The sequence below is a fragment of the Chiloscyllium plagiosum genome, unplaced genomic scaffold (assembly GCF_037043375.1).
Source record: "Chiloscyllium plagiosum isolate Xiang-an unplaced genomic scaffold, Cpla_swu_hap1 HiC_scaffold_52, whole genome shotgun sequence".
Lineage (NCBI taxonomy): Eukaryota > Metazoa > Chordata > Chondrichthyes > Orectolobiformes > Hemiscylliidae > Chiloscyllium > Chiloscyllium plagiosum.
Window position 1 is genome coordinate 31,490,601 of NW_028270190.1, and position 26,243 is coordinate 31,516,843.

At 43.0% G+C, this 26,243-nt stretch overlaps 1 protein-coding gene across 1 annotated transcript; it reads right to left on the bottom strand.

Annotated features, from left to right (window-relative positions):
• Window positions 1–3,519: 3,519 nt before the first annotated feature.
• Window positions 3,520–26,130, bottom strand: LOC122546573 (procathepsin L-like). Its single transcript, XM_087985315.1, has 7 exons — window positions 25,964–26,130; window positions 24,946–25,068; window positions 20,522–20,701; window positions 15,512–15,730; window positions 8,385–8,550; window positions 6,324–6,426; window positions 3,520–3,917 (listed from the first exon to the last, which is right to left on the bottom strand). Exons 1-7 carry the CDS (start codon window positions 26,102–26,104, stop codon window positions 3,818–3,820), a joined length of 1,032 nt encoding a protein of 343 aa, XP_087841441.1. The 5' UTR covers window positions 26,105–26,130; the 3' UTR covers window positions 3,520–3,817.
• Window positions 26,131–26,243: the final 113 nt, after the last annotated feature.

The window sequence follows — 26,243 nt, forward strand, 5'->3', positions numbered from 1 at the left end:
ATAATTGGAAAACGATATCATTCTTTACACTGTCAAAATTGATCATAGGTTTAAGCATTCCAAACAGGTCACTTATTAATGTTCTCTGCCTCAAGGAGAAAATGACTATTCACTCTATCCTTTCATTGGATCCAGAATTCCTCCATAATTCTTCTAAAACTCCATTTCACTCTCACCTGGGCATTAAGATGTTCCATACTGAAGCTGCCCACAGCTGAATATAAAACTCCAAATGCGTCTTCCAGATAGTTTTTCTAGGTCTGTCACCGCCTCATTGCTTTTATCTTCCACGCCTCGATGTAAAAACCGTAGTATTCTATTCCTTTCTCAATAACTGTTTCACAGTGCCTCACAGCACCAGGTACCCAGGTTCGATTCCAGCCTTGGGCGACTGTCTGTGTGGAGTTGGCACATTCCCCTCCTGTCAACGTGGGTTTCCTCCATGTACCCCGGTTTCCTCTCACAATCTAAAGATTATGTGAATTAGCCATGCTAAAGGGTTCAGGGATGTTTAGATTAGGTGCATTACTCAGGAGTAAATCTAAGATAATGGAGTAATGGGAATGGGTATGAGGGGATTTGTGTTTCGAGGGTCAGTGCAGACTTGTGGGGCTGAAAACCCTGTTTCCAAATTGTAGCGATTTCATGATATTCTATGATGTTTCAACTTCCCTGGCAACCATCTGAAATGCAAGCACATTAACCCTGAAGTCTCTCTGCTCCTCTACGTCCAGCGAAGTTGTACCATTCAGTCTGTATTGCCTCTCTGTTCTGTCTATCAAAAAGCATCGTCACCTGTACCTATTTATTGCAATTTATCTGCCAGGTGTCTGCCGATTCTGCCAACATACGAATATTCATTCGAAGATGATCAGTGTCATCCTCATTACTCACAAACCACCTTATCATTTGCGAATCCATATTCGAGTATTATCCTCTCTGTTGCGTTTGAGATTCTCTTCCTATTTCTGACAGCTATTATTATCGTGGCATGCATCACATGTCATTCATTTCCTTCCTTATTTTCTCATCAGTATCCTTAGTCATCCAGATTCCTACCATTTTGGATGCCTCAAATTTATTTCTGATGGGCATGCAGTAAGCATGCACACTATCCAACTATATTTCAACTATATTTTCCCATTTTTCATGCATTGTTTCTTATCAACGTGCTCCAATTTAGATTTTAGACCCATAACATCGTTCATTTTCCAGATGCAATATTAATCATTGAGTGGTGTTTATATACTTTGAACTGAATATCGAAAATGATTAAGTTGTTATCGCTATTGCCTAACTGCTTCTCCACTCTGATGCTCCGCACTTGGCCTGTCTCAGTTTTGTAGAATCAGATACAGTACTGCCCCGTTCTTTGTAGGACTAGAAATGCTCAGTTCTCGGAAGTTCTCCCGCGCACTTTACAGGATTTCACCCCTTCTGACAGCGCACACTCCTGTAATCTATCAGCCACAAAAACAGCCATCCAATCAGATGGAATGCCGGCTGGCGCCAGTGCATGAACTCGTTGCTCCTCACCCCCGCAGCAAGTTGGTCCACAGCAGAAGACAGTTTATTGATCCTTCACGTCCTCAACATTACGAGCCAAAACACCACCTGCACCAAAACCTAGAGAGACTTCCAGACCGACCACTTGAGAATCCATAATGGTATCTACACTATTTTTGGCCACAAAGCCTACCCATCATTATCCTGACCCAGGAGCTGTTATGTTGTATATGCGGTTCAGTGCCATTTGCATATCATTTCCAGTCTGTCCCTTTACGACGCCACCATATCACAGGAAGCGAAGCCTCACCAATCTTGACCTGGTTCTCTCCATCCTTTCACCCAAATATGCAACCACTCGTTCTAAATAAAAGCTGATCAGCTGGCCTCCACCTTGGAGTAGGTAACCAACGACAAGCTGAATGCCAAAACTGTTGGCATCCCCAATGTGACCCTGCAAAACTGGATGATCCAGGATTATCTGCTGTTCGAGAAAGTGGGCGCATGCACCCTCATCGTTTCCGATTGCTGCACTTTCATACCCAACCCCAGTGAGGACATCAGTAACCCAGCCTGGCATATCCAATGCACTACCGCAGTACTGCTCAGCCAAAAACCAAAATGGGACCTATGGAACTGGGCAAGAACTGTGGCAGTTTTCCTGATGCACAGCCTTGCTACACGGATTCATATTGCTCATTACTATCAGCGTCGAGATCGCACTTCTTGCATGGCTATTAAAATGTGTTTAAATCGCCAGCGCTTGTGCTTCAAGGTGCTACCCACGTCCCCTTACCATGCATCAATGAAGGCCCACTCGAACAATAACTTTGCAACCGACATGGAATAGGCAGTTTTGGACTCGGACTCCAAATATTACCCAACTGATGCTGGCCCGACCGCGTCAGATAACCCCCTGGTTCTTGCGACACACACCCTTCACCTCAAACCCAGTTAGCAGACAAAAACAAAAAAAGGAGGAATTGTCAGAGAAAAAAAACTACTCTGCCTGCCCACTACTTGTTTGCAGAAGCCATGTCAGTTATTAACTAACCACAACATACGCAAAATGCCTCAACTTGACCACAATCAGCTAAGTAACAAAACAGCTAAACAAGCCATTTTCTAAACAGCTTCCAGATTAAATGAATACACTCCTTAGATGATCTGACAAAAGTATTCCTAGCTCACAATAGCATCATCTCTATCGAAGTAATGCAAGGACATCTCCAGTCTCCTCAAGTACTGAACCACACAAAGCCAACCTCGACTGAGTGACACCTGATTCGACGGAAGATTGCACACCACCCTGCATAAGCATTGAAACGAGGATACTGGAGATGGGCACCTGCACCAGACGAGGAACGGACACCCCTGTTACAATTACATTCTTTTTCCATTCAATATAATTTAATTCATATTGTCTTGGCATTAACAATGCACGACTGGAACACGGATGTAACAGTATGCAAACTATTTATATCTACAACACGGGATAGAGAAACCTGGAATTATCTGTGCAGTGTGTCCATGCTGTACCATTCCTAGCAATTTATCCTGCCCATGATATCGTCAGAAATAAACTAGTATTCGTCTATTTCTCAGATCTGTGTGTGACCTCTTTTAGTCATTGACGATTCTCCACCAGTATTGCTTTGCAATACTTAAAATACTCCGTTTACCAGTTTTTCTGTTCAGTGCCAATCAATAGATGAAATTACATATTCGCATTTGTCTGAACTGAATCTCGTCGGGACACTCCCAGTCTACAGTCAGGCAAGCTTAACCTGTTTCCAGGATGTTTTCTGGTTAGACTCTGTTCAATTAAGCCTTATTGTCCTCAACAACCCCACTGCATTTATTCAGTCACTGTGCTGGTGTCAAAGAACACAGACTCATCAAATTTTCTCTGCATTTGTTTTCAACGTGGTTTGACAATAGATTTCATAGCAGACAAGACAATTAATTCCGCACAAAGACAAATACGTTCCTTTGGAACAAACAAGCTCTGAAAATGATTGCTGACAGCCTTTATTATATTGTTGGACATCAGCAGTACATGCAGATTATTGTCTTCTACAAGCTGGAGAATGTATTCACTCTATCATTTACAGTGGCTATATGTATCAATCAGACAATGCCATTGGTTTTATATGAAGCGATAGAAATGTGCAAAAATCGTTATTATTTCACTTTTTAAATTTGCAGCAGACAATTAAAGCAATGTCCTTGAATGAGTCAGCATTAACAGAAGTGATCCGGTTTATTATTCAGCTGGGATTGATGAAGCTCTGTCTTATCAGTTGGCTCGTTACACGACAGGGTACCGCACAAAACTGGCAATTTCACAGTGATTCCCTCTATCCTTGGCAATTTTGATGTACCCGTCTTCACCCCAGTCTGTTCCCCAGCTGGAAAATAAGAAAATCCGTTGGTGTTGGAATCAAAACGCTAATAAACGAGACATGTTTGGAGAAGCATCTGTTTTAACTCTGGTATACAATTGGAATTATTTTAGGGACTGAATTCTGGAATTACTGAGCTAGATAATTAGATGTAAAGAATAAGTTGCATCAGGCTGGAAAGAGTCAATTGTTTTATTTTACATCAATTGCTGACCTGTACAGTCCGTATGGACTCACTACACAATTTAAAATGGCATGAGGTGAGATCCTTATCAGGGATAGGTCTGCAGCTGGAGTAGATATGAAGGGGAAAGTGAATAGGGACGAGTGAGAGCAGTATATATGGCCTCCTGGAGATTTCCTTCTTGCCGTATGGAGGAGGAGATTTTCTCAGAGTTTTTTTTTGCCATCATCGTTCTGAGAGTGCCTGCTACAGGATATAGTCTGTGCAGAGCATGAGTTGATTTGGGCACAGGTTACCCAGTGTCTCCTGAACTGCAACGATACCTCGGCCTTAAAATTTGTTCCATATCCGGTTAACCTGCCCAAATCACATTTCCAGCTTTACCAAACGATTCCAGCACCCATTACACTGTAATACTATCTACCTTATTAAACAACAATGTCTATGCTTTTATAAGCCACCCACATACTTTTTCCTCTGGGAAATCATGCAGAAATGTGTGTATGTGTCAGTGTGTGTGTGTCTGTGTCTGTGTGTGTGTGTCACTGTGTGTGTATATTCACCCGAACCATAGGACTTATTTAATCAAACATTTTGTATCCAATCTCGCCCTGAAGATGTGACTGCTTCTTCCAAGCCTGACTGCCGTGATTGTAATAACGACAGCCAGCGACGCCTCATGGAATAAATCACTGAAAGGAGTCAGACGGTAGTAGTTGATGGAAAATATTCATTCTCGAGTTCAGTTACTAATGAAGTCCTACAAGGATCAGTTTTGGATCCACTGTTTTTAGTCGATGTTTATATAAATGAACTGAATGAGAGCACAGAAGGATGGTGGATTAATATGCGGATGACATGAAGTACATTAGAGTTGTGGATAGTTACTAAGGATGTATGGATTGCAGAGATAAGTAGATAAGCTGAAGAGCTATGACGAAAGGTGGCGAATGCAGTTTAACGCGGAAAAGTGTGAGGTGATTCGGTTTGGAAGGAATCCAATGTAATGGGCGAATAGTCAGATTCGTGCTTGTGCAGATGAGCACAGAGATCTCGGTGTCGAGGTACATCGATGTTTGAATGTTGCCTCCCAGGTTGATAGGGTTATTGAGATGGCATATAGTGTGTTAGCTTTGATTGACAGGGGGATTCAGTTTCGGAAGTAGGAGATCATGCTTCAAGCCGGACTAAACTCTGTTGCAACCACACTCTGGGTAATGTGCACAGTTCTGGTCACCATATTACAGGAAGAATGTGCATGCTTTGGAACGGGTTCAGATGAGATTTACTGGGAAATCGCCAGGTTTGGAGGGAGATATTAAAAGGAAAAGCTGAGGGAGTTAAGGCTGTTTTCGTTGGAAAAAGTTTGAGAGGTGAATTAATTGAGACACAAAAATTAATTAAAATATTTGATAGGTTGGATAGTGAGTGGCTTTTTTCCTTGAATGGCGATAGCTGGCAGGAGGGCTTTAAAATCAACAGTGATAGATATTGGACAAATGTCAGTGGTAGTTTCTTTCCTCAGATTGTTGTAGGAGCTTGGAACTCTGCCTGCAACAGTAGAGGTATTGCCACATTTCAGAGTATTTAACTGGTCATTGGTCAGGCATATGGACGATAATGGAATAGTGTTTGTTACATGGGCTTCAGATTGGTTCCACAGGTCGGCACAACATCGAGTGTTAAAAGGCATGTACTGGGCTGTAAAGTTCTATGTTCTACGTTCCATAATTGGGGCTGTTAATCTGATCCCATCAGTGCTCTAGTGACAAGTGATTCGAGCTTTGTCATTGTTTCCCTGTGAACAGGTTGTACAGTTGGGTTTGGGATCTGACTTTTCCGCCCATTTCCCCAGTAAATTGTCTTTTGTTGTGTATAGCTGTTAATTTTAACCGTATGTTTGTAATTTGTACTGGTAAGTTTAAAAAATGGTTGTGATTCAGGGATAATGACACTCTGATGCCTGCCTCTGTATGAAGCAATCCTTCAGTCAAGAACCGTACACTTGTAAGTGCAGCGTTACTTGGTGATGGGATACCTGCCTCAGACGTGTTTTTAGATATCATCTCAGACAGCACAACCATTAAGCATTCACTTCCAGATAAACACAGTGTTACGTGCTCGCTGAACAGATACACAGTTTGCAGCACAGAGACAGGAAGTTCATTCCGTGTCACTGTCCCTTCTCCATCTATGATCAGGTGTTTATTATTTCATACAGTACGGACCTGTTTTTAACCAGCCAATAGTTCATTCCATCCTCAATTCCAAAACCAACCACCAGCACTTCATTGGTTACATATCCATTGCAATTTTCATCATAGTAAACTCCTGTAAGGAGACACATATTAAATGGTTTATCTGTGAAATATTCAATTCGTGTTAATTTAGCTTTGATTAATGAACACTGACATGTCTGTTTTTACTAACTGTCTTCAAATTGATCGTCCTCACTCCGCACCATTACATCTGTTGACTTTAATCAATGTTTCCCAATGACATTGCCTCTGCCATTCTCACTTCCTCTCGGCACATCCTTCAGAGTCATAGAGTTTTATAGCGTAGAAATGCTGCGATCCTTCGATCGAAATCGTCCATGCTGAGCACATAACCTCAACCAATCTAGTCCTATTTTCCAGCACTTGGCCAATATCCATGTAAACCATTCCTGTTCATGTACCCATCCAGATGCCTTTTCTAATGTTGTATTTGTATCACTCTCCACCACTTCCTCTGGTATTTCATTCCAGACACGTACCATGCTCTGTGTGCAAACATTGCTCCTCAGATAACTTTTAAATCTTTCCTTTCTCACCTTAAACATATGGTCTCTCGTTTTGGACTCTCCTTCTCTTTATTCGTCCCATACCCATTATTGTTTATGAACCTCCACAAGCTCACCCTTCAGTCTCTGTCTTACCAGCGAACAAGGCTGCAGCCTTCTCAGCCTCGGGCAAAAGTGAGGACTGCAGATGCTGGAGGTCAGAGTCCAGATTAGACTTATGCTGGAAATGCCAATGTCCTGTGCAGCTGGAACATGACATCCCAAAGCATATACGCAATGCACTGACGAATGTTGCTTTCACTACCCTGTCTCCGTGTGACTCCAAAATCATGTAACTATGCACGCGGGACCCGAGGTCTTTTTTTAAAAATAACACTCCCTCAGGCCCTGAAACTTACTGCATACATTTCTTTACTTTCTTTAATTGTCTCCATTCCTTTCCTGCTGGCACTGGACCACCATCCCTTTTCTTAATTAATTTCCTTGTTCCACCCAATCACAGACTCTCAGTTTTTCAATTGAAGGTCCGACCTTGATTACAATCTTCCATTTTTTAAATAATTTTTGCTGTTGTTTTTATATCGATGATTGATATAGTATCTTGCTGAGATTACTTTCGATGTAGAAATAATTTACCAGACATTTGCAGAACACACTGACCATGGTATCTGACCGTGTGAAACATCGGTTTGCTGCCATGTGTGTTAACACATTCTGTTAACTTACAAAATCCTACACCTGGAGTAATGAAGGAGCTCCACTCTGCAATCAGTATTTTCCAGTTTGTCTCCAATTGTGGGTTGTACAGTAGAAGTGCTTTGTGATTTGAAATGTTGATGAAGTCAATAGGGAATAGTCCTGCACATGGAGACGACCTGTGTCATAATCACAAGGAAGCTATGCAGGCGTCCACCTCCCTGTTCAGACCACCGTCTTTGCAAGTCATCTCGCGTTGCCACACGAGAGGACATCAAAAACAGAATAGAAACAGCTGCTGAGAGAGGAGGTGGAGCAGAGAGTGAAGGACTCTCAGCAGGACGCGAAGAGATTTCAAGTCGAAGGTCTCGCCCTTCCTCTTAATCCAGATACAGTGAGTGTAGCGTCTTCAGTTTACAATTAATAAAACGCTGACTTGTGCAGACAGTCAGCAACACATCAGGACAGTTACACCTCACTATCAGTTCTCTTAGCTATAGCACAACGTTTTGAGCTATTTGCATCACTCCGAATGGGAGCAGGTCCATTTCTCATTACCATTCATGAGCACAACTTGTAGCATGGTCTAGCTTTAACTCGATGATATCTGACAGAACTGGACGGCATGTAACAGGGGGGAGTGTAGGCAGGAACAAGGCTAAGGTTCATGGTCCATGGTGAACCTTGCATTAATATTAATACCAAAATAGTGACAGTAAATGTGTCTGTAGATGTATGATTTCTAATACCTTTTCTTGAACAGTCGATAATCTGATTCAAAGACATCATCCAGTGCTCTGCGACTTACCTCCTTTATAATGTTGAAAGGATTTCAGACTTGCATTAATCACAACAGACATCGGTCCTATCTCTCTCACTGCTTGTTCCAATGCTGCCTCGCCTCCCCAAACCGATTTGTGGTCAGTGATTTTAGCAGCAATTTTATCTGGCTGGAATTTGCAGTAGCGTCCATGCTATAATTTAAATAAGATGTTCAAAATGAATACTCATTAAGATCATAACAAAACTATTTTTTCTTTGCTTGACACTTTACTGCATTCCGACTTTGGCTGCCAATTTATTTTCCCAAATCTGTGCGATATTTGTTCACTATTTGTTTAGAAAAAGGCACATTTTGCGCGACTTTGCACGAAACAAACCGTTTGTTCCAACTCGTCCACACCAGTCACATATCCTGACGTATTGTCGTCCCATTTTCGACCACTTGGCCCTGAACATTTCCAATCCATATACCCATCGCCGTACCTTTATAATTTTGTAATTGTACCAGCCTCCACCACTTCTTCAGGCAGGTCATTCCATACATACGTGATCCTCGGTGTGAGACAGTTACAACTCAGATCATTTTTAGGGTTTTCTTGAGTCAAACTTAATATTTATTGCTCAATGTATTCGAAACATTCTACAGTGAGACCAAGCAATGGTATTACAAATGACTTGAAATGTGAGAAAATAAAAAAAGTACTTTGTCTTGACAACTCAATATCCCAATCAAGCTCACCATCTAGTTAGCTCATACCGAAACTACATTAGAAAGAGTTGAGCCTCTTCACAGTTTTCAGTCGATTCATCTGAAACTTGTGATCATACAGTTGTGAATTAAATTCTTCACATGCAGATAAACGTTTCCCAAACCGTCAATAATTACACCATTAGAGTCATTGGATTACAACTAATTCGTATTAGTCTCAGTATCTATTCAAATATTTCCCCATTCATCTTCAGGCTCTGCTTTCTAGGTTTGGACTCTGATCCCATGGCTAAAACATTTTGCTCTTCACCCGCTTCATGTATGTCATGATTTTATAAACCTTGATAATGTCACCCCTCAGCATCTGTTCCTCCGCTTGGAGAAAAGCCCCAGACTATTCAGTCTCTCCCGATAACTGAAACCCAATCCCAGCAACATCCTTGTCAATATTTTCTGCATCCTGTGAAAGTTAACAACATCCTCCCTTTAACAGAACAACCAAACGTGTGTACAGTGTACAGTTTTACAAAAGTGGCCTCGCCAATGTCCTGTACAGCTGCAATATGACGTCCCAATACCTGTACCAATGTTTTGAACAATAAAGGTAACTGTGCCAAATTCCTCCTTCACCATCCTATCTGTCCTCGGCTCGACTTCCAAGGAACTATACACCTGCACCCCTCGGCCTTTCTGTAAATTCTTGCATGTTGGAAATGATGGAGTATATTGATTGTCTAAAGTATGGCCTCGATACCCGTGTTTAAACGAAAATTGGAAAATTATAAATGTGGTGACTTTGCTACTCTCTGATGGTCAATAATTTTCAATTACTTCTCACCAATGTTGCAGTTACTTCAGTTTCAGGACACAGGGCAGAACATGACGCTAACTCTGGGGTGAGATTGATACTGGGAGTGATATCGAAATGGGTGGGTGTGTGTAGCAGGAGGAAGTGCCACAAACACCGAGATTTAATTCCAAAATGGATTAAAATGTCGTTGTGGCATTCTGTGTCAGCGTTCATTCAAACTTGGCTTGGAGAAGATGTGATGAGCTGCCTTCCAGAACATTTGCAGAATTTTTGATCGGTACTATTCTGTCGAGAGGGAGTTCAAGGCTTTTGACCCAAAGTCAGTGATGGAATGACAATAAATTTCTGAGCAGGAATGGTGAGTGATTTGAGGTGATGTTGCAGGGAGTGGTGTTAACTGTATCTATTATGGTCCTTGGCAGAAGTGGTCTTCGGTTTGGAAGGTTCTGTCTACAGTCCATCGGTCAACTTCACAGCTGTAGCTCGTGGATTGTATATACTGCTATCACTTTGTGATGATATTGGAGGGAATAGATATTTGTGGATTTGATGCCAGACAAATGCAGTGAATGTCCTGGATGGTGTCAAATCTGCTCAGTGTCAAACATAGAACATTGAACAGTGCAGCACAGTGCAGGCCCTTCGGAACCCAATGTTGTGCCAAACATTTATCTTAATCTAAGATCAACCTCAATGCACACCTCTCAAATTGCTGCCGTGCATGTGCTTGACCAGCAGCCGCTTAAATCTTCTTAATGTCTCTAACTTTACGACCAAAGCTAGCAGTGGAATCCACCCATCAAAAACTCTTTGCGGAAATAACCAACCTTTGATATCTTCCCTTTACTTCCTCCAGTGACCATAAACAAATGACTTCTCCTGGCAGCCTTTTTCCTGGGTAAACGTCTCTGGTTACCTTCCACTTCTTTATCCAACCCAATTATAAAAAAACAACAATCCTTAATCAAAAATATTTATCCAAACAATCCAAAATCATATATCTGCGAACATTTTTTCAGTACCTTGCTGACGACAGACGTAAACCTACCTAGACAATAATTTCCAGGTTTTTTCCCTATTTACTTCCCTGAAGAGAAGTACAATATATGCCTCCCTCCAAACATGAAGAACTACCATGGAGAGGTTGGATTCAAAGATCATTGCCAGAGGTGCAGCAATCTCATTCCGCACTTCTCGTAGGAAATGTGGATATATCTGATCCGGCCCTCGAGATTGAGTCATACTCATGCTTTCCAGAATTTCCACCATATCCACATTCTTAATATGAATCCGCTCAAGCCTATTAAGCTCTTCCCCAGTATTCTCCCTAACATCAAGCTCCCTCTCTCTCATGAATACAATAGCAAAAAACTCATTTTGCTCCTTCTCTATCTCGCCACGCTCAGTGCTTAAGTTTATCCACTGGCTTGGATCCAGCTTACGCTCTCTCAGATCATTCTCTTTTTCCTAATGTACGCGAGCAAAACATTTGGATTTTTCCAAATCCTTTCGCCAAGGCTTTTTCATGCCCCAACCAGCTTTCCTCAATCCATTTTTGAGTTCTTTCCTTTCGACCCTGGAATCTTCAAAATTTGCGCCAGATCCCGCTCTTCTGCTCTTGTCATCCAGGGCTCCTTTCCTTTCCAATTCCACACCGGTCTCATTGGGACAAAGTTATTCAACACAGCAAAAAGATGCTCCACATTTCTGTTGTGCATTTCCGTAAAGCAATTATTCTTAATTTACACTCCACAGGTCCTGTCTAAGAGCAGTAAAACATCCCGTCCCCAGAAATAAATCCCTCTCATCCAGTCAGTTCCTATTCCTCTCCATGACGACCGCAAATTTGAGGCATTTATGCTCTCTGTCACCAAAATGCTTGCCACCGAGATATCTGACACCTGGCCTGGCGAATTGCCTCGCACCAAATCCAATATGGCCTCCCCAGTCGGCATATCTACTTATTGCGTCAGGAATACTTCCTGGAAACACCTAACAAAATCATTTCCATCCAGATAATCTGCACCACGGATGTTCCAATTAATATTGGGGAATTTCAAATCACCCTTATCAGCAATTCTGTTATATCTGCTCGTTTCCAAGATCTACTGCCCAATCTGTCCAATGTTTTTTACAGAGAACCAATAAAATAACTGTTTCTTTCTTTGTTGTCGGAGCTGCAGTCATCCAGGGAAGTGCAAGTATTTCACCATATCCTTGGCTTTTGTTTAGTTGATGGAAAGGCTTCAGAGATGTTGATAGTGTGCGATTCAGTAATGATTAAATTCTCTCCCATGTTGGATTATGTCATTGTCTGGCACTTGTCTGGTGAGAATGTTATTTGTCATTTATCTTCGCAAGTGGAGATATTGTCCACACTTTGCCGCATTGGACACAGGTTTCATCAAAATGTGATGAATTCAAATGGTGCTGACAATCGTGGAGATCTTCCCTCTGCGTACCTTTTGGATAGAAGGCCAGTGACGAATCAGCTGAAGATGGCTGTACCAAGAAGGCTACACTGAGGAACTCCGATCGACATGTCCTGAGCAGAAAGATATCAAATAACTGCAAACACCTTCCAGTGTGTTCGATATAATTACAACTAAAGGAACCTTTTCTTCCAATTCCCATTCACTCCAGATTTTCTTGATGGAAAGGGGTGTCATTCACACTGTAACTCTTGAGATCATTTCGTTTCCCCAACTGTGGACTGTAAATTAGGGACTAAAGGTTTCATGAATCACAAGCCGAGTATTCGTGCTGGACTCCAAACTGAGGCTGCCAAATTGGCAATTTATAATACTGAGCAGTTCTGATCCCAATGCCAATATAATTCATTCAGGGGTGAGTAAGGTGCTCAACATGAGAGGAGAGGACAACGATATGCAAATGTGTTCAGCATTGTTTGTAGATTTAGGGCTCGGGAAATATCAAGTACCAGTTGAGGAAGAATACACCTGCTGATATGTGACCTTACTGCACCACACCCCACCCCAGCCAAACACACCCCTACACAAAGCTGTGTTGTGATCGTCACCTCCCCTCCTCACTCAATCACTTACTGTTGGTCTGTTACCCAAGCTCAATACCAGCCCTCAGATTGTTGTTGTACTGAATGTTACTGCATTCCTGTTGAGCAGGGCCACTGGCCTCTGGCTGGTAATGACCACTCCTTGGGGCTATCATTTGTGCAGAGCCCTTCTCTTGTCCAGCTTCGTGCCCGAGTGACAATACGGACACTGGGGCTTCATGAAAAGAGGAGACTCTGTTCATGTTGACTCGCCAGCCAGTGAGTGAGAGGCCATCACCTCCATAAAACATAGCCAGAGAATAGGTTTAGTTTAGAGTGATGCCCAGTCACCAGATCACGTACGCCTGTCACATGAAGAGAGTGTTTCTTTCATTCAGTTGTCTATTTGGCCAATGAAACGCTGGATTTTGGAGACCAGAGTGGATGGGCAGACAATGAACTTAAACGCTGCGTGGCCTCAGATTACCACAGGAACAAGTAAATAATGTTGACACAAACCCAAAACAAAAGCAACAGCTGTCCTGGATAATAACGCACAAGTCATCTACAATAAGTCCAGACATGAGAGTGTGGAAGAGCTGGGGTAAGGATTTGAAGAATGAACTGAAGAACAAGCTGAAACTGTGTGGCACTGAGACAAAGAGCTGGGATTTGCAAGCAAGAGGCTGATCCCAATCAATACTCGGGGCAATTGTGACGTGTAGAAAGACAACAACAGCTTCTGGAGGAACAGCATCAACCGTAAAGCAACTTACACAAAAAAGTCTCCTGAGTAAAGATTCAAGCCAAGTTTCTTAATTACACACAATATGCCAAATGTCAACCCAGCAAGTTGCACGGTAAATGACATTCCTAAAGAGTAAACACCTCTCTTAACAAAGGACAATATTTACACACAGACCTCCGAACGACATGAGCACATAATTCGAAGATTTCTCATCAAACGTTTATAACTTCTTATAGCTCACACTCCAAACGTAAGTTGTTCCTTTTCAAGTAAAATTGCAACTTATATTAGAGTGACTGACCAGCCCGATGGGGCATATGGGAGAAGCAGACAGACTAAAATAATTATCTTTATTCCTGACTCTTCAGATCTGTCCTTCGCAGTGTTAGTACGTTAACTGTTATAGTGGATGGTGCACGTACCCGTCTGAAGGACAGAACATGCTCAATGTTACGTTCATTCAGCTGAACGTCACATCCACATACTAACTCACAGTATCAGAGAATCCTCAGAGTGTAGAAAGTGCCCATTCGGCCCTACCCTTTCCTAGTAATCCTGCGTCTCCCATGGCTTGCATACCTAACCTATAATTCCCTGCGCACTATGGTTAGCTTAACATAGACAATCCCCTAACCACCACATCTTTGAACTGTGGGAATGGTGAACATTAATTCACAGAAATGGAAGTACTCTTAACTCCTCAGACCGATTGTCTGGGGGTACGAGGTGTTGTGTCAAGATGTAGGAGAGCATTCCAAGATAAGGTTGAGATGACTGGGAGTGCTGAAAGATTATATAGTCCTTGCTAAGTGCTCCATCATGAACATGCTGGTCAGGCATGTGTCCCGTTCTCTCTCACCGTCGGAATGAAAGACGCCCAATCTTTGGCAGCATCTTGACTCCGCTGATGCCTTGGTCACAAAGAGGCCTTGATGGACCTCAGCAAAGTAGATGCCACTGATGCTGCTGGGCATGACATTGGTCCATACTCGATTCTGTTGTTACCACGAGGCTGCTTTAGATATCGCTTACTAATGCAGCCACTGCAGTTGCTGCCGGTTCTTGTACTGGGCAGAAGCTCCATTGCTGTCTCCATGAATCTGTGATGGCGACGTGCACTGACAGGAACCCAAACTCACCTTCCCCCAATCTCCATGAATCTGTGCTTGATACAGATCATGACAGGAACCCGAAAAAAACTTTTCCCCTCTCTCCATGAATCTGCGCTGGATAGCGATACTGACAGAACCCAAACTAATCTTCACTCTGCCTCAATTAATCTATGATGGATGCAGTAATGACAGGAAACCAAACTCACCTTTTCTGCCTCCATGAATCAGAGCTGGATACATCTACTGATAGAAAACAAAACTCACCTCTGCTTTGCCTCCATGAACCTCTGCTGGATACAGACACTGACAGAAAACTGACCCATTTGCACCCTACCTCCATGAATCTGTGCTGGATGCTCATGCTGCCCAAATCCCAGACTCACCTCCACAGCTAATGTTGTGAATCTATGATAGATACAGATATTGTCATGAACAAAAACAGAGCTCATCTGCTGCCTGCACGAAACTGTACTGGATATGGACACTGCCAGGGACCGAGACTCATCACCGCCTGAGCAGCCATGAATTAGCGTCAGGACAGGAGCCATCAGGAACCTAAACTCTCTCGGCTATCTCCGTTGTGAGTTCATGCTGCTCGACACACTCACAGATTTCGCTGCTCTTCACCAAGAGGTAATTAAATTAAAAACCCAAGAAAACTTACAAGCGAACGCAGACAGGAGAGAAGAAATAAAATAAAACGAAATGAGAATGAATCCCGACTCCACCACAACCTTACTAGAAGTCTTGGGGATTTACCTTTTCTATGTAAGGGTAAGTTTCAGCAGAGTTGATGCCTTGAAGTTGAATCACTAGATCAAAGGCTCTCAATGCGGTTGAACCAGAGCATTTAGGAGTTCCGTCTCTACAATCAATCAGATTCTGTTCACTGAGAGAAACCAGTTTTCCATGCCTTTTTGCCCACTGTCCTTCTATGGCACCAGTTGCACTGAAGGCCCAGTCAGAATGACATTGACCCTAGTGTTGACAGAAACATAACCACATGAAATCATATTGATCTAAAAACCATATCCAGTTTGCATCTACATTCATATGGAACACAGTCTCACACTAATGTTCTTAGTCTAAATGTTTGTTCAAGTTTCTCAGAATTACACAGAATCTGTGAATATCGGTGTGCCTAGGTTCGGATTTGATTTGACTTATGCATTGTCACGTGTCGCGAACAACAGTGAAACCCTTTGTTTATGAGCAATATAGGCACGAGGATGCGAGGATGAAGTATGCGAGGATGAAGAGATCAAAAAAGACTTGGAAAATGGTACATTGCAGAGAGTGGGCACAAGGCAAATTCAAAGTAAGCAAGATCAGTATGATTTGAACAAGAGAGTCTCATAACCGTCTAATAACAGCTAGGGAAAAGCTGCTCCTGCACCTGCTGGTGGATGTGTTCAAGCTTCAGTGTCTTCTACCTGACGGAATGCATGTAAGGAGTACATTACCGGGGTGAGTTAGGTCCTTGGTGATGTTGCCTGCCATTTCGTGGCAGCGAGATGTGTAAGTGGAGTTCATTGATAGAGTATTCGATTCCATAATGGCCTGGGCTGTGCACACAACCTTTAGTAGTTTGTTATGATCCTGAGCTTCGCAGTTGCCATACATGGCCTTCCGGACCCAGACAGTATGCGCTCAAAGGTGCAACTGTCGAAGTTAGTGAGGGTCCTTATGCACATGCCAAAATTCCTGAGCTCTCTGAGGAAGAAGGGGCGTTATTGTATATTTTCCAACGACACAAACACATGGTATTTCCCGGAAAGATTGTCCATTATGGTCAGTCTAGGAAATTTGACATTTTCCATTCTCTCAACCTCATTCCCATTGATGTAGATTGAAGCGTGTTGTTCTCCTTTCCTTCTGAAGTCAATTATGTGCTATTTAATTTTACCGAAATTGAGAGAGAGAGAAACGGTATTCTCATTGCACCACGTCAATGATCTCTCTATCTCCCTTCTGTCTTTTCATTCATCATTGTCAAATTTCCCTCCTGTTACAGTGCTGTCGTCAGTGAATGTATAGATGGTGTTCGTTCGGGATTCGTGGGTGTAAAGGGAGTACAGTAACTGGTTGAGCACTCATTATTTGGGGGACGCAAGTGGTGAAGGTTATTCGGGAGAAGGGGCAGATGCCTATCTTCAATGATTGGTATCTGTGGGTCAGACACCTGCGGATCCAGTTGAAGAGGATAAAATCATGACCAATGTCACAGGGTTTTGAGTTCAATGTAGAGAGGATAAGAGTGTTGAAGGCAGAGGGGTAGTCAATGAGCAGGAGTCTGACAAAAGTGTCCTTTTCCAGATGTTCACGGGGTGCAGGGCGAGAGATATTTCACCCACTTTGGACCTGTTACTTTAAAAGGCAAATTTTAAGTGACCGAGGCAGGCTGGGAGAATGGAGTTGATGTGGACCCTCACCAGCTTCTCGAAGCACTTCATGATTATTGTGCTCAGGCCACTGGTCGGTCATCATTAAGGAACAATGCATGAGTTTTGTTTCCTCACTTACGAAGATGATGGTGGTCTTCTTGAAGCAGGTTGGGACTTCAGCTTGTAGAAGAGAGAGTTTGAAGATGTCGGAGAATATCCCGCTAACTGGTCCACACTGGAGCTGAGTTTCTGGCGGGGAGAGTGTTTAGGCCAAGCAGCGTCCTTAGGGTTATTCCCAGGAGGACTGATCTGATTTCTACAGCAGTGACTAACAACTTGAAGCATTGACATGTAAGAGGATTATTTGATGATGTAAAGTCTCCTTACTAGCAAAACTTGTCCCATTATTCAATTTCCCCTCTTGACAAATTCACAAAATGCATTGGCTATCTAGGGAACATGGCATGGCTCTCAGAGAGGGACAGGATGAACGCTGTTTCCGATTGGTTACAAACGACCATGGTGTTCGATCAGACCAAATAGCATCTCAGGGCAAGATGCACAGGCTCCTGTTGTATGGGCCTTGCCCATGAACTTTGGCATCTAGCATTTGTTTGTCCACAGTCCAGGGATCGACCATAGTCTGGTGCGGGGGCGGGGTGGGGGGGGGTGTGGAGGGGGGTGCGGTGGGGAGTTGTCTTTGCGTATGCAATCCAGAGACTTGGTTTCAACTACAAAGTGACCAGTTTGGGGATTGGGAACTGTTGTCACAGGAAGAAGAGTTTGAAATTCTTCACCTCTGAGGGCTGTGCGTTGAGAAGTCTGGGAGATTGCAGTTGTGAGCGAGGATGGGTGATAACACTATATGCAATGGTGAATAAAATGAATCTTGGATGGGAAGGGATTCCATAAAGTTGTTGGATGAGGTGTGACGGTGTTAGCAGCACAGCCTTACCTCTGCAAACCTTGTTCCTCTACCTTCAACATGCGACACCAGGCTCTCAGTACACACATTGATCCGATGTAACCATGTCATTCGGCATCATGGTGCTGTAGTTATATTAAGCCTTCTCTCCACCGAGAGAGAAACAGCCAAGTGGAAGGTCAAGCTGATACCACTTATCGAAAAGGATCAAATAACGTACGAGGTTTGTCACGCTTGCCACGAAACCTCCCTTTCCTTCATTGTTTCAGATTTAATGAATACCGATTACTAGGTTGGGCAGGAAGGATCGGACTCCTTGTTGCTGCCTGTTAGCCCTGCAGTAGTTTGTTCAGTCAGCCTCGCAGCATTTCTGTCTGGCGGGGGTGAGGGAGCTCTGACAATGCTGAGCAGAACTGGGCAGCAGTTTGCAGGTGGAGACTCAGCCACTTCTATGACATCTTGAGTCTGGGTCTTCGGACTGACCTGTGTGTGCTTCCTCCTCCAGCAGGGAACTGTCCCTATTACTTGTGATTAGAAAGTGGCACCTCGACTACAGGCCTGTGAAGCAGTGGGCGATGGGGTACAGCTTTGTGGCCATAGCCAGCAGACGCTAAGGCTGCTGGGTCTGCTTCTCCATGGAAACTGCCAAACTGTCCTTGGAGGTTAGATGATTCATTGTTTGGGATATCTGGGTCCCCACAGTGTATCTGCATCCCTGTCGTCTTTCAAGTGTACATCTCTGTCTGCTGCATCTGCTGTTCCCTGGTAAATGTCGATGTTTGCCGACACCACGGTCTCTTCTGCCCGGACCGGGTCGCTGGCAGCCCTCCGAGTGCTGTGGGAAATGACACAGTGAGGGGCTTACCAAACTGTGCTCCCACACCCTCAATAGCTCACATTCCCAGGGAGCTGAGGGTGTGTGCTGGACGCAGCCTTACTGATATTTCATCTGAGGCCGCAATACTTTCATGCTCAGAGAACGAGGAGGTGTTTTCTTTCCCTGCGGAGCGAGAGTAGATGCTGACGGAACCGACAGAACACTAGAGACAGAAGTTTCTGGGACCAATGCAAAGCGACACTGAAGAATTAATGAGACTGACAGAGCGCTAACAAAGGAGTGATGAGTGGTATTTACTCGCTCAGTGGAATGTGAGTGTATCATGTTTTCTTGTGAGAAACAGGAATCACTCCTCACAGGTTGAGGAATCTGGTGTCAGACATCTCTCCACCAATCGAAGAGCTTTCTGCCCTCCAGTGTTATCTCATCTCCTGGAATGCCAGAAAGGGAAGGATTGGGTGAGAGATTTAAGTTTTGCATGGCTGTTGGTGTTGGTACATGCGGGAGGTATTCCGAGGTAGTGAAGTGGCAAAGCTGATGTGATGTTGGTTTTGAAGATGAGGAAGACATCAGTGACAGCATGAATCTGGGTAGGAGGGGGTGCTGGGGCTGGGATAGAGTGTGTCGGAGGGGGAAGGTGGGTGGTCACAGCGATTCTGACACATAGCATTTTTATGGCAATGTTGGTTGTTTTTCTGTACCATTCTCTGGCATGTTCGAAAGCATTCCTATCTGAGCAGGGCAAGGTTACCATGCTCGTGCTCATGTGGGTTCAAAGCAGCTTTTTCATGATGGCCCAGCTCCCAGGATACCGGGCGCTAATCAGGAATCTATTGAATTGTTCCGGGAAGAATGTGTGGGAAGATTAGACTCGGAGCGGATATGCGGGATGTTATAGCTGCATTGACATAGCTAATGAGATGGCTATGATAACGGTAGTGAGAAATCTCACTGAGCCTCGTGGCGGTATCCCTCCCAAACATTCAATGCAACTGACATTTAGTGAATTACAGTATAATCCGATCTTTTACAACTACCATTTGTACACAATACTTCATATACTTACCAGCAGGCTCTGCTCTCCTGTCGATCAGCCTTGTCCAGTTTGAAAGAATGATTGAGAGAGGTACAAGGCCCAACAGAAGTGAACTGTGAATGTGGTTTTATAAGTTGCGGTATCGAGCATATGATCGAATATTCTTTGAATAACACTGGACATGGTATCACAAGGAAGCTTGGCACTGCAGCCTGCAACATTAACATTGTTGAGTTGTGCCAATTTACATCTGAGCTTATATTTCTTACATCGGAATTGTACCTGTAGACTTCAATTTTACAATTTAATCGAACCATTGAATTTGATTTTGAAGTAAAAATTCTCCAGATATTATGAGTAAAAGCACAAACATTACAATTGATACATATACCATGCTCCCTTGCCTGACCATACCAATACCTGGAAACAAATGCAACAATAAAGCAGGAGAAGCAACTTAGATTAAAAATGATCTACTGAAACGTAGCCTTTCCTAACAATTCCTACAAGCTGATCATAACGCTCAATCCTGTTGAGAAGTTAATGTCTGCACTTAATAAACTTGAGAGCTTTTTCTGATTTTTACCTGGTTTTTCACTGGAGTAACTAATCCTTCTCTCCGCCAGTCAACAGTTGCAGTTCTCAATTCAATGTGACTTTCTTCAGATTCACTACTTTCATCTCTTTTATCAGTTTCAATTTCAGTCATGTTGACAGCTTCGATTCGGAGAGGTCCATTCATGAGCTTATTGAACTCTTCATTGGTCTGAAAATTCAAACACATTGGTGAAATGATTGACTTTTAGTGGTGATTATGTAGGAGAAGTGTCAATAACGTAAGAGAGCTACATTCTACATATTCGCTGACTTTAGCATTAAGTGCGGGGAAAGCAATGAGGGCACTCGCTACTCGTGTTTAAGCTTTGACTGAATAAATGAGTAGCAGGCAAATAGTGGCCATTCATTTCGTCCCAATCCAATATAAAGCTGTGTGAGAAACCTCGAGCAGCTCAAATATCTCTGCTCGATCGTTCAATTACCAAAATGGCAGGGGCTTTATAATGTGTTTCATTTTGCAAGAATCAGTCTTCTCTGATAATTAAAACCTGACAGGTCAATTTCATCATGGAAGGATAGGTTAAGTCACCTCAGATTGGTGGGATTTATTGGTGTTTGAGATGAACCTTCCCAATCAGGAGGATTTCAAATTTCATCACCGGCCTGACCTGATTTCCGGATAACACATTGGCTTGAGTTGGCCTCATGCCCCTTGGACCATTAGATTTAGATGCGAAACTCAGATTGTTCATTTTCATGAAGGTACTGGATTGGAATGGTTAGAAAAGGACCAGAGTTGATGCTATCCATCATCACATAACTTATCATCCGGAACTGTGGCTGTCTGCATATCAATCTGAGATTGCAGACTGGTATGGAATCATCTGGTGTCTCTTTTTGATGGGGAGGGAGGGGCACATGTCTGTTTGAAAGGGGATTGAATATGTCCCATCCTCTGAGTAATAACCTGGGCCCTAGGTACATGCAAAAGTCCGAGTTGTGGCTGCCTTTTTGCAGGCGATATGGAGCACGCCTTGTTCCAGTCCTACTCTGACCCCTGTCAAAGTTCTGTCTCTGATCCATTGATTGTTGCTTCCTACTCTCACCCAGAATTAGAAATAGTAATCAATTTTACTTCGAATTTCAACCCTTGTCCCAACTTCACCTGGAATCTCTGAAAATCTTCCTTTCCTTTCTTGATTTTCATGTTTCCATTTAAGGGCTAGACCATCTACTGTCTCCCACAGTTACGTTGAACTACGTCTCCTCACACCCTGCTCTCTGCAAAGATTCCATTCCATTTTCCAGGCTCTCCACCTGTACTGCATTTTCATTGGTGTCACCACCCACTGGGGTATGTATCCTTACCTAAGGACTCCTCTCAATGTCGTTGACAGGCATTTTAGCTGTCTTACTCAGTTTGCGCAATTGTTTCCTCACCCATAAGAACATAGGAAGTAGCAACATGAGTAGACTGGTGGCCCCCTCCACCTTGCTCCATCATTCCATTATGATTGACTGAAAATTGCCCATGTTCCAGTTCCTTCATTTTCATTGTAACACTTGATTCCCCTACCGCTTAAGAATCTCTCTCAGATTAGGCATACAGAGAGGCCTAGTGTCATAGAGATGTACAGTATGGAAACAGACCCTTCGGTCCAACCTGTCCATGCTTACCAGATATCCCAACCCAATCTCGTCACACCTGCCAGCACCCAACCCGTATCACTCCAAACCCTTCCTATTCATATACACATTGCAAATGCCCTTCAAATGTTGCAATTGTGCCAGCCTCCACCATATGGTCTAGAAGCTTGATCCATCCATGTACCACCCACTGTGTGAAAACGTTGCCCCTTAGGTCTCTTTTTTGTCATTTCCCTCTCACCCTTTACCTATGCCCTCTCGTTCTGGATTCCCGAACCCAGGGAAAAGAAATACTTTGTCTAATTATCCTATGCTCATAATTTTGTAAACCTGCATAAGGTCACTCCTTACCCTCTTACGCTGCAGAGAACACAACCTCAACTTGTTCAGCCTCTTCCTATTGCTCAATTCCTCAGTACTGCCAAAATACTTATAAATCTTTTCTGGACCCTTTCAAGTTTCACAACATCTTTCCGAGTGGATTGAGACCAGACTTGCACGCAATATGCCAACATTGGCCGAACCAATGTCCCCTACAACAGCAACATGATATCCCAACACCTGTATTCAATAACATGACAAATACAGGGGAGCATAAAAAACGCTTTCTTCACTATCCTATCTTCCTGCAAAGACATTCAGGCCTCAGGGAGAAGGCATTCCTCCACACCTCGATTCAAAACGCTGTTATTGTGATTCGATGATGTCAATTCCTAGCCTCTCTCATTCGCGTCAACATCATCTGTGCACTCACCCTGTCAAACCCAGTAAGAACATATAAATTTCAAAGGGATCACCTGTCATTCTTATAAACCCCATTCAGGAAAGTCCCAACCTGATTAGTCTTTACTCGCGAGACAATCTTTGGTGCAGTTTCTCCCCTCCATCCCAGAAGAAAAATAGGATTATTTCTGTCTTCACTTTCTACCATCCCATTCTCTGTTTCTTTTTTTAGCGAACAAATCCTCTACCAATGCCAATATGTTACGCACTAAACCATAAGTTGTTATTTTGTTTACCAACAGCTAAGGTGGCACTGCATGACATGTCTTTTAAAATTGCTCCTGCACACAATATATCGGCTTTCCTGTGGTAAAAAAAAAGTTTTGTCTCTTTGTTCACTTATTAACATTTGTGTGCACATAGGTCCAGCAAGTTATTAAAGAGGCAAAATAAATATTTGTCTTCAATGCATTGCAAAGACAGTATCAAACTGGGGAAGTCTTGTTGCGATTGGAGAAACACAGAAGGCACTGTGATGAGCATTGATTTCACTCGTTACGGAGGAATATTTGGAAGGAAATTTGAAGCAGGTTAATCAAAACTATTCCTACGAAGAAGAGGGTTATCCCAAGAGAAACATTTTGACAGACTGGGCCCACTCCACAATAAATTTGAGGAGAATAAGTGCTGATCATACTGAAACAAATAAGATTCGAGGTGGATTGACAGGGCTAATGGTGAGAGGATAATTTTCTTGATGGGAAAGGTGAGTACAGAACCAAGGCCTGACGTAGTCATTGTCGCTATTATTTACTTATCTATGCGAATTAACTCTGTGATCTGCCTGTATTGTTCACAAGACAATTCTTTTCACTGTGCCTCAGTACATGTCATATTAATTTCAATTCGATTCAATTCAATTCAATTCAGTTCCGTTCAGTTCAGTTCAGCTCAGTTCAATTCAATCCAATTCAATTCAATTAATGTATTTTCAATTCATGGAAAGCTGGTGTAATGTTGATGTCATTAGTCACATTTGTTTGAGATGCTAAGATTAGGGAAAATGACCAATTGTCATTAGATTACTTACAATGTGGAAACAGGCCCTTCGGCCCAACAAGTCCACACCCACCCACCGAAGCGTAACCCACCCAGACCCATTCTCCTACATTTACCCCTTCACCTAACACTACGGGCAATTTAGCATGACCAATTCACCTAACCTGCACATTTTTTTTTTGGACTGTGGGAGGAAACCGGAGCACCCGGAGGAAACCCACGCAGACACGGGGAGAATGTGCAAACTCCACACAGAGAGTCGCCTGAGGCGGGAATTGAACCCGGCGCTGAACCCGTCTCTGGCGCTGTGAGGCAGCAGTGCTAACTGCTGTGCCACCGTGCCGCCCACAGAGTCATGAGGAGCAATAATACAGAGAGCAGGATCATGTACTTCAACTTGATTGGAATGCAGACTAGTTTAACTGCTGTGAGATAAAGTTTAGTCAGCGACAGGTAGGGCGGAGCCAGAGATTCAGCAGACTCAAGAAGAATATTGTTGCCGAAGGGAGCAGCTTCCACAGTACAGAATGCAACTCCGGCTTCCAGACGTCATAATGGACAGTATCTGTGAAGACTTAACAACATCGAGGTGTATCCATAGTGTGACTGCCGTCCATAGAGGGATCTCAAGCCAGCCAGTGTTGTTTAATGCAATTTAGTTGTACAGAATCTGATCGTGCAAGTGAGCAGAAATGATCGAATCAGGGGATTGTTAGTCATTTGAGTTCTCTTCCGCAGAGAGAAATGGAGACTTGAGTCATTGAATATACACAAATTTGAGAGAGATGTTTTTGATTTCCAGAGGAGTTACGGGTTATGGAAGCCTGGAATGAGAAGGAAGGAATCAACAATTTGGAGTAAAGTGAGATCAGTCATTGAGTGTACTGAATGAGTGAGTCAGCTTGGAGGACCAAATGTCCAATTGCTGCTTCTGTAGCTGAATATAACTTCACAATTATATAGCTTCACAATTTCACAATGACCAGCATCAAATAGATCCCAGCCGATACATCCTGTACACACCAGAGCTGCAAATTTGTTCATTCCCACTTTAGATGTGCGTTTTCCCAATGAGTGTTCGATGTTGTGTTGTTCGATGTATCTCATATTGTCCTCCCATATCATTCTCCTGTCACTCTCCTCATCCTGAATAAAGAGATTAATATAATCAGGCTGCAGCATCTTTCATTTATAAAATTATACAGAAGCATTAAAATCCGCTTGTGAAACCTGAAATAACATTTTGCTGTCAGGGTCCATCCTCCCACACAGATCTGAAAATTATTAATCAGGTTCTCCTCACCCCACTCAAAATAACGCACTCATAGCAAAACCTGTCGAGCTGCCAGTCTGAGAGATTCATGCTGAAAGTGAATTAAGAATAAAATAGCTGAACAAGAGGATGGTTTAATCGACCGTCATGAATGACGTTGACAATGGATATGTTCTCTCGACTACCAGCTGTCCCTGTCTGAAGTAAGGTTAAGCCAGTGGCAGGCAGGGAATTCAATAAGCCACGTCCTTGCGAAAATGCCGAGGCCAATACATGGCCAATTACTGTGCATCTATATACCTTCTTAACCTGTTTTGTGATAGACCTGCCTAAGCTGCCAGCAGAGTAAAGTCGGTGTCGGCAAAGAGACACTTCATTGAATGGGCCGGTTGAGATGATCAGACGGCTTCCCCATTCCTCTGTCTCCAAGTTGCCCACTTACAATTGCCTCTTCAACACCAAGAATGGATCTTAATCTTCTCGAGGCAGGTTTGTGGTCTTTGTAGTAAATCCAACAGAACTGCAGCGGGATCCTAGTAAATTAAGATACACCAAGTCGCTACTGATTCACTTTGTGTTTGATCAGTTCTCTCATGAAGTTAGAAACTTGGAGAATACCCATTGAATTTCAAGATCAATATTTTCTCAATGTCACTTCACTCAACAGATACCTCTCATTGACTGCAACTACATATTCTCAATCTCTGCCAATTGTGTGCAGACCATTCCTATTCTGAGTGAGATTAACATTACAGACTCTCCTTTTACCTTGGTGTACTGGTTCCCATGTTGTGATTTCCAATTTTTCCAGTCTTCATCCAATTTCGAATCAAATGTGCCTGTTGAGGCTACAGCCAGAATAGATACCGCCACACTGCCCAGAAAGAGCCAGAAGTTCATGATGGACATCCTAATAGGCAAAACCAATGGGCTTTAGATAGGGAGTGGGTAATTTTCAAGTTAGCTGTTTCGTTATTCTGAGAAGGAACAAAATAAATTGTACAAATAATACAAACAGTAAAATTCCAACAATTCATCCGATGCTGAA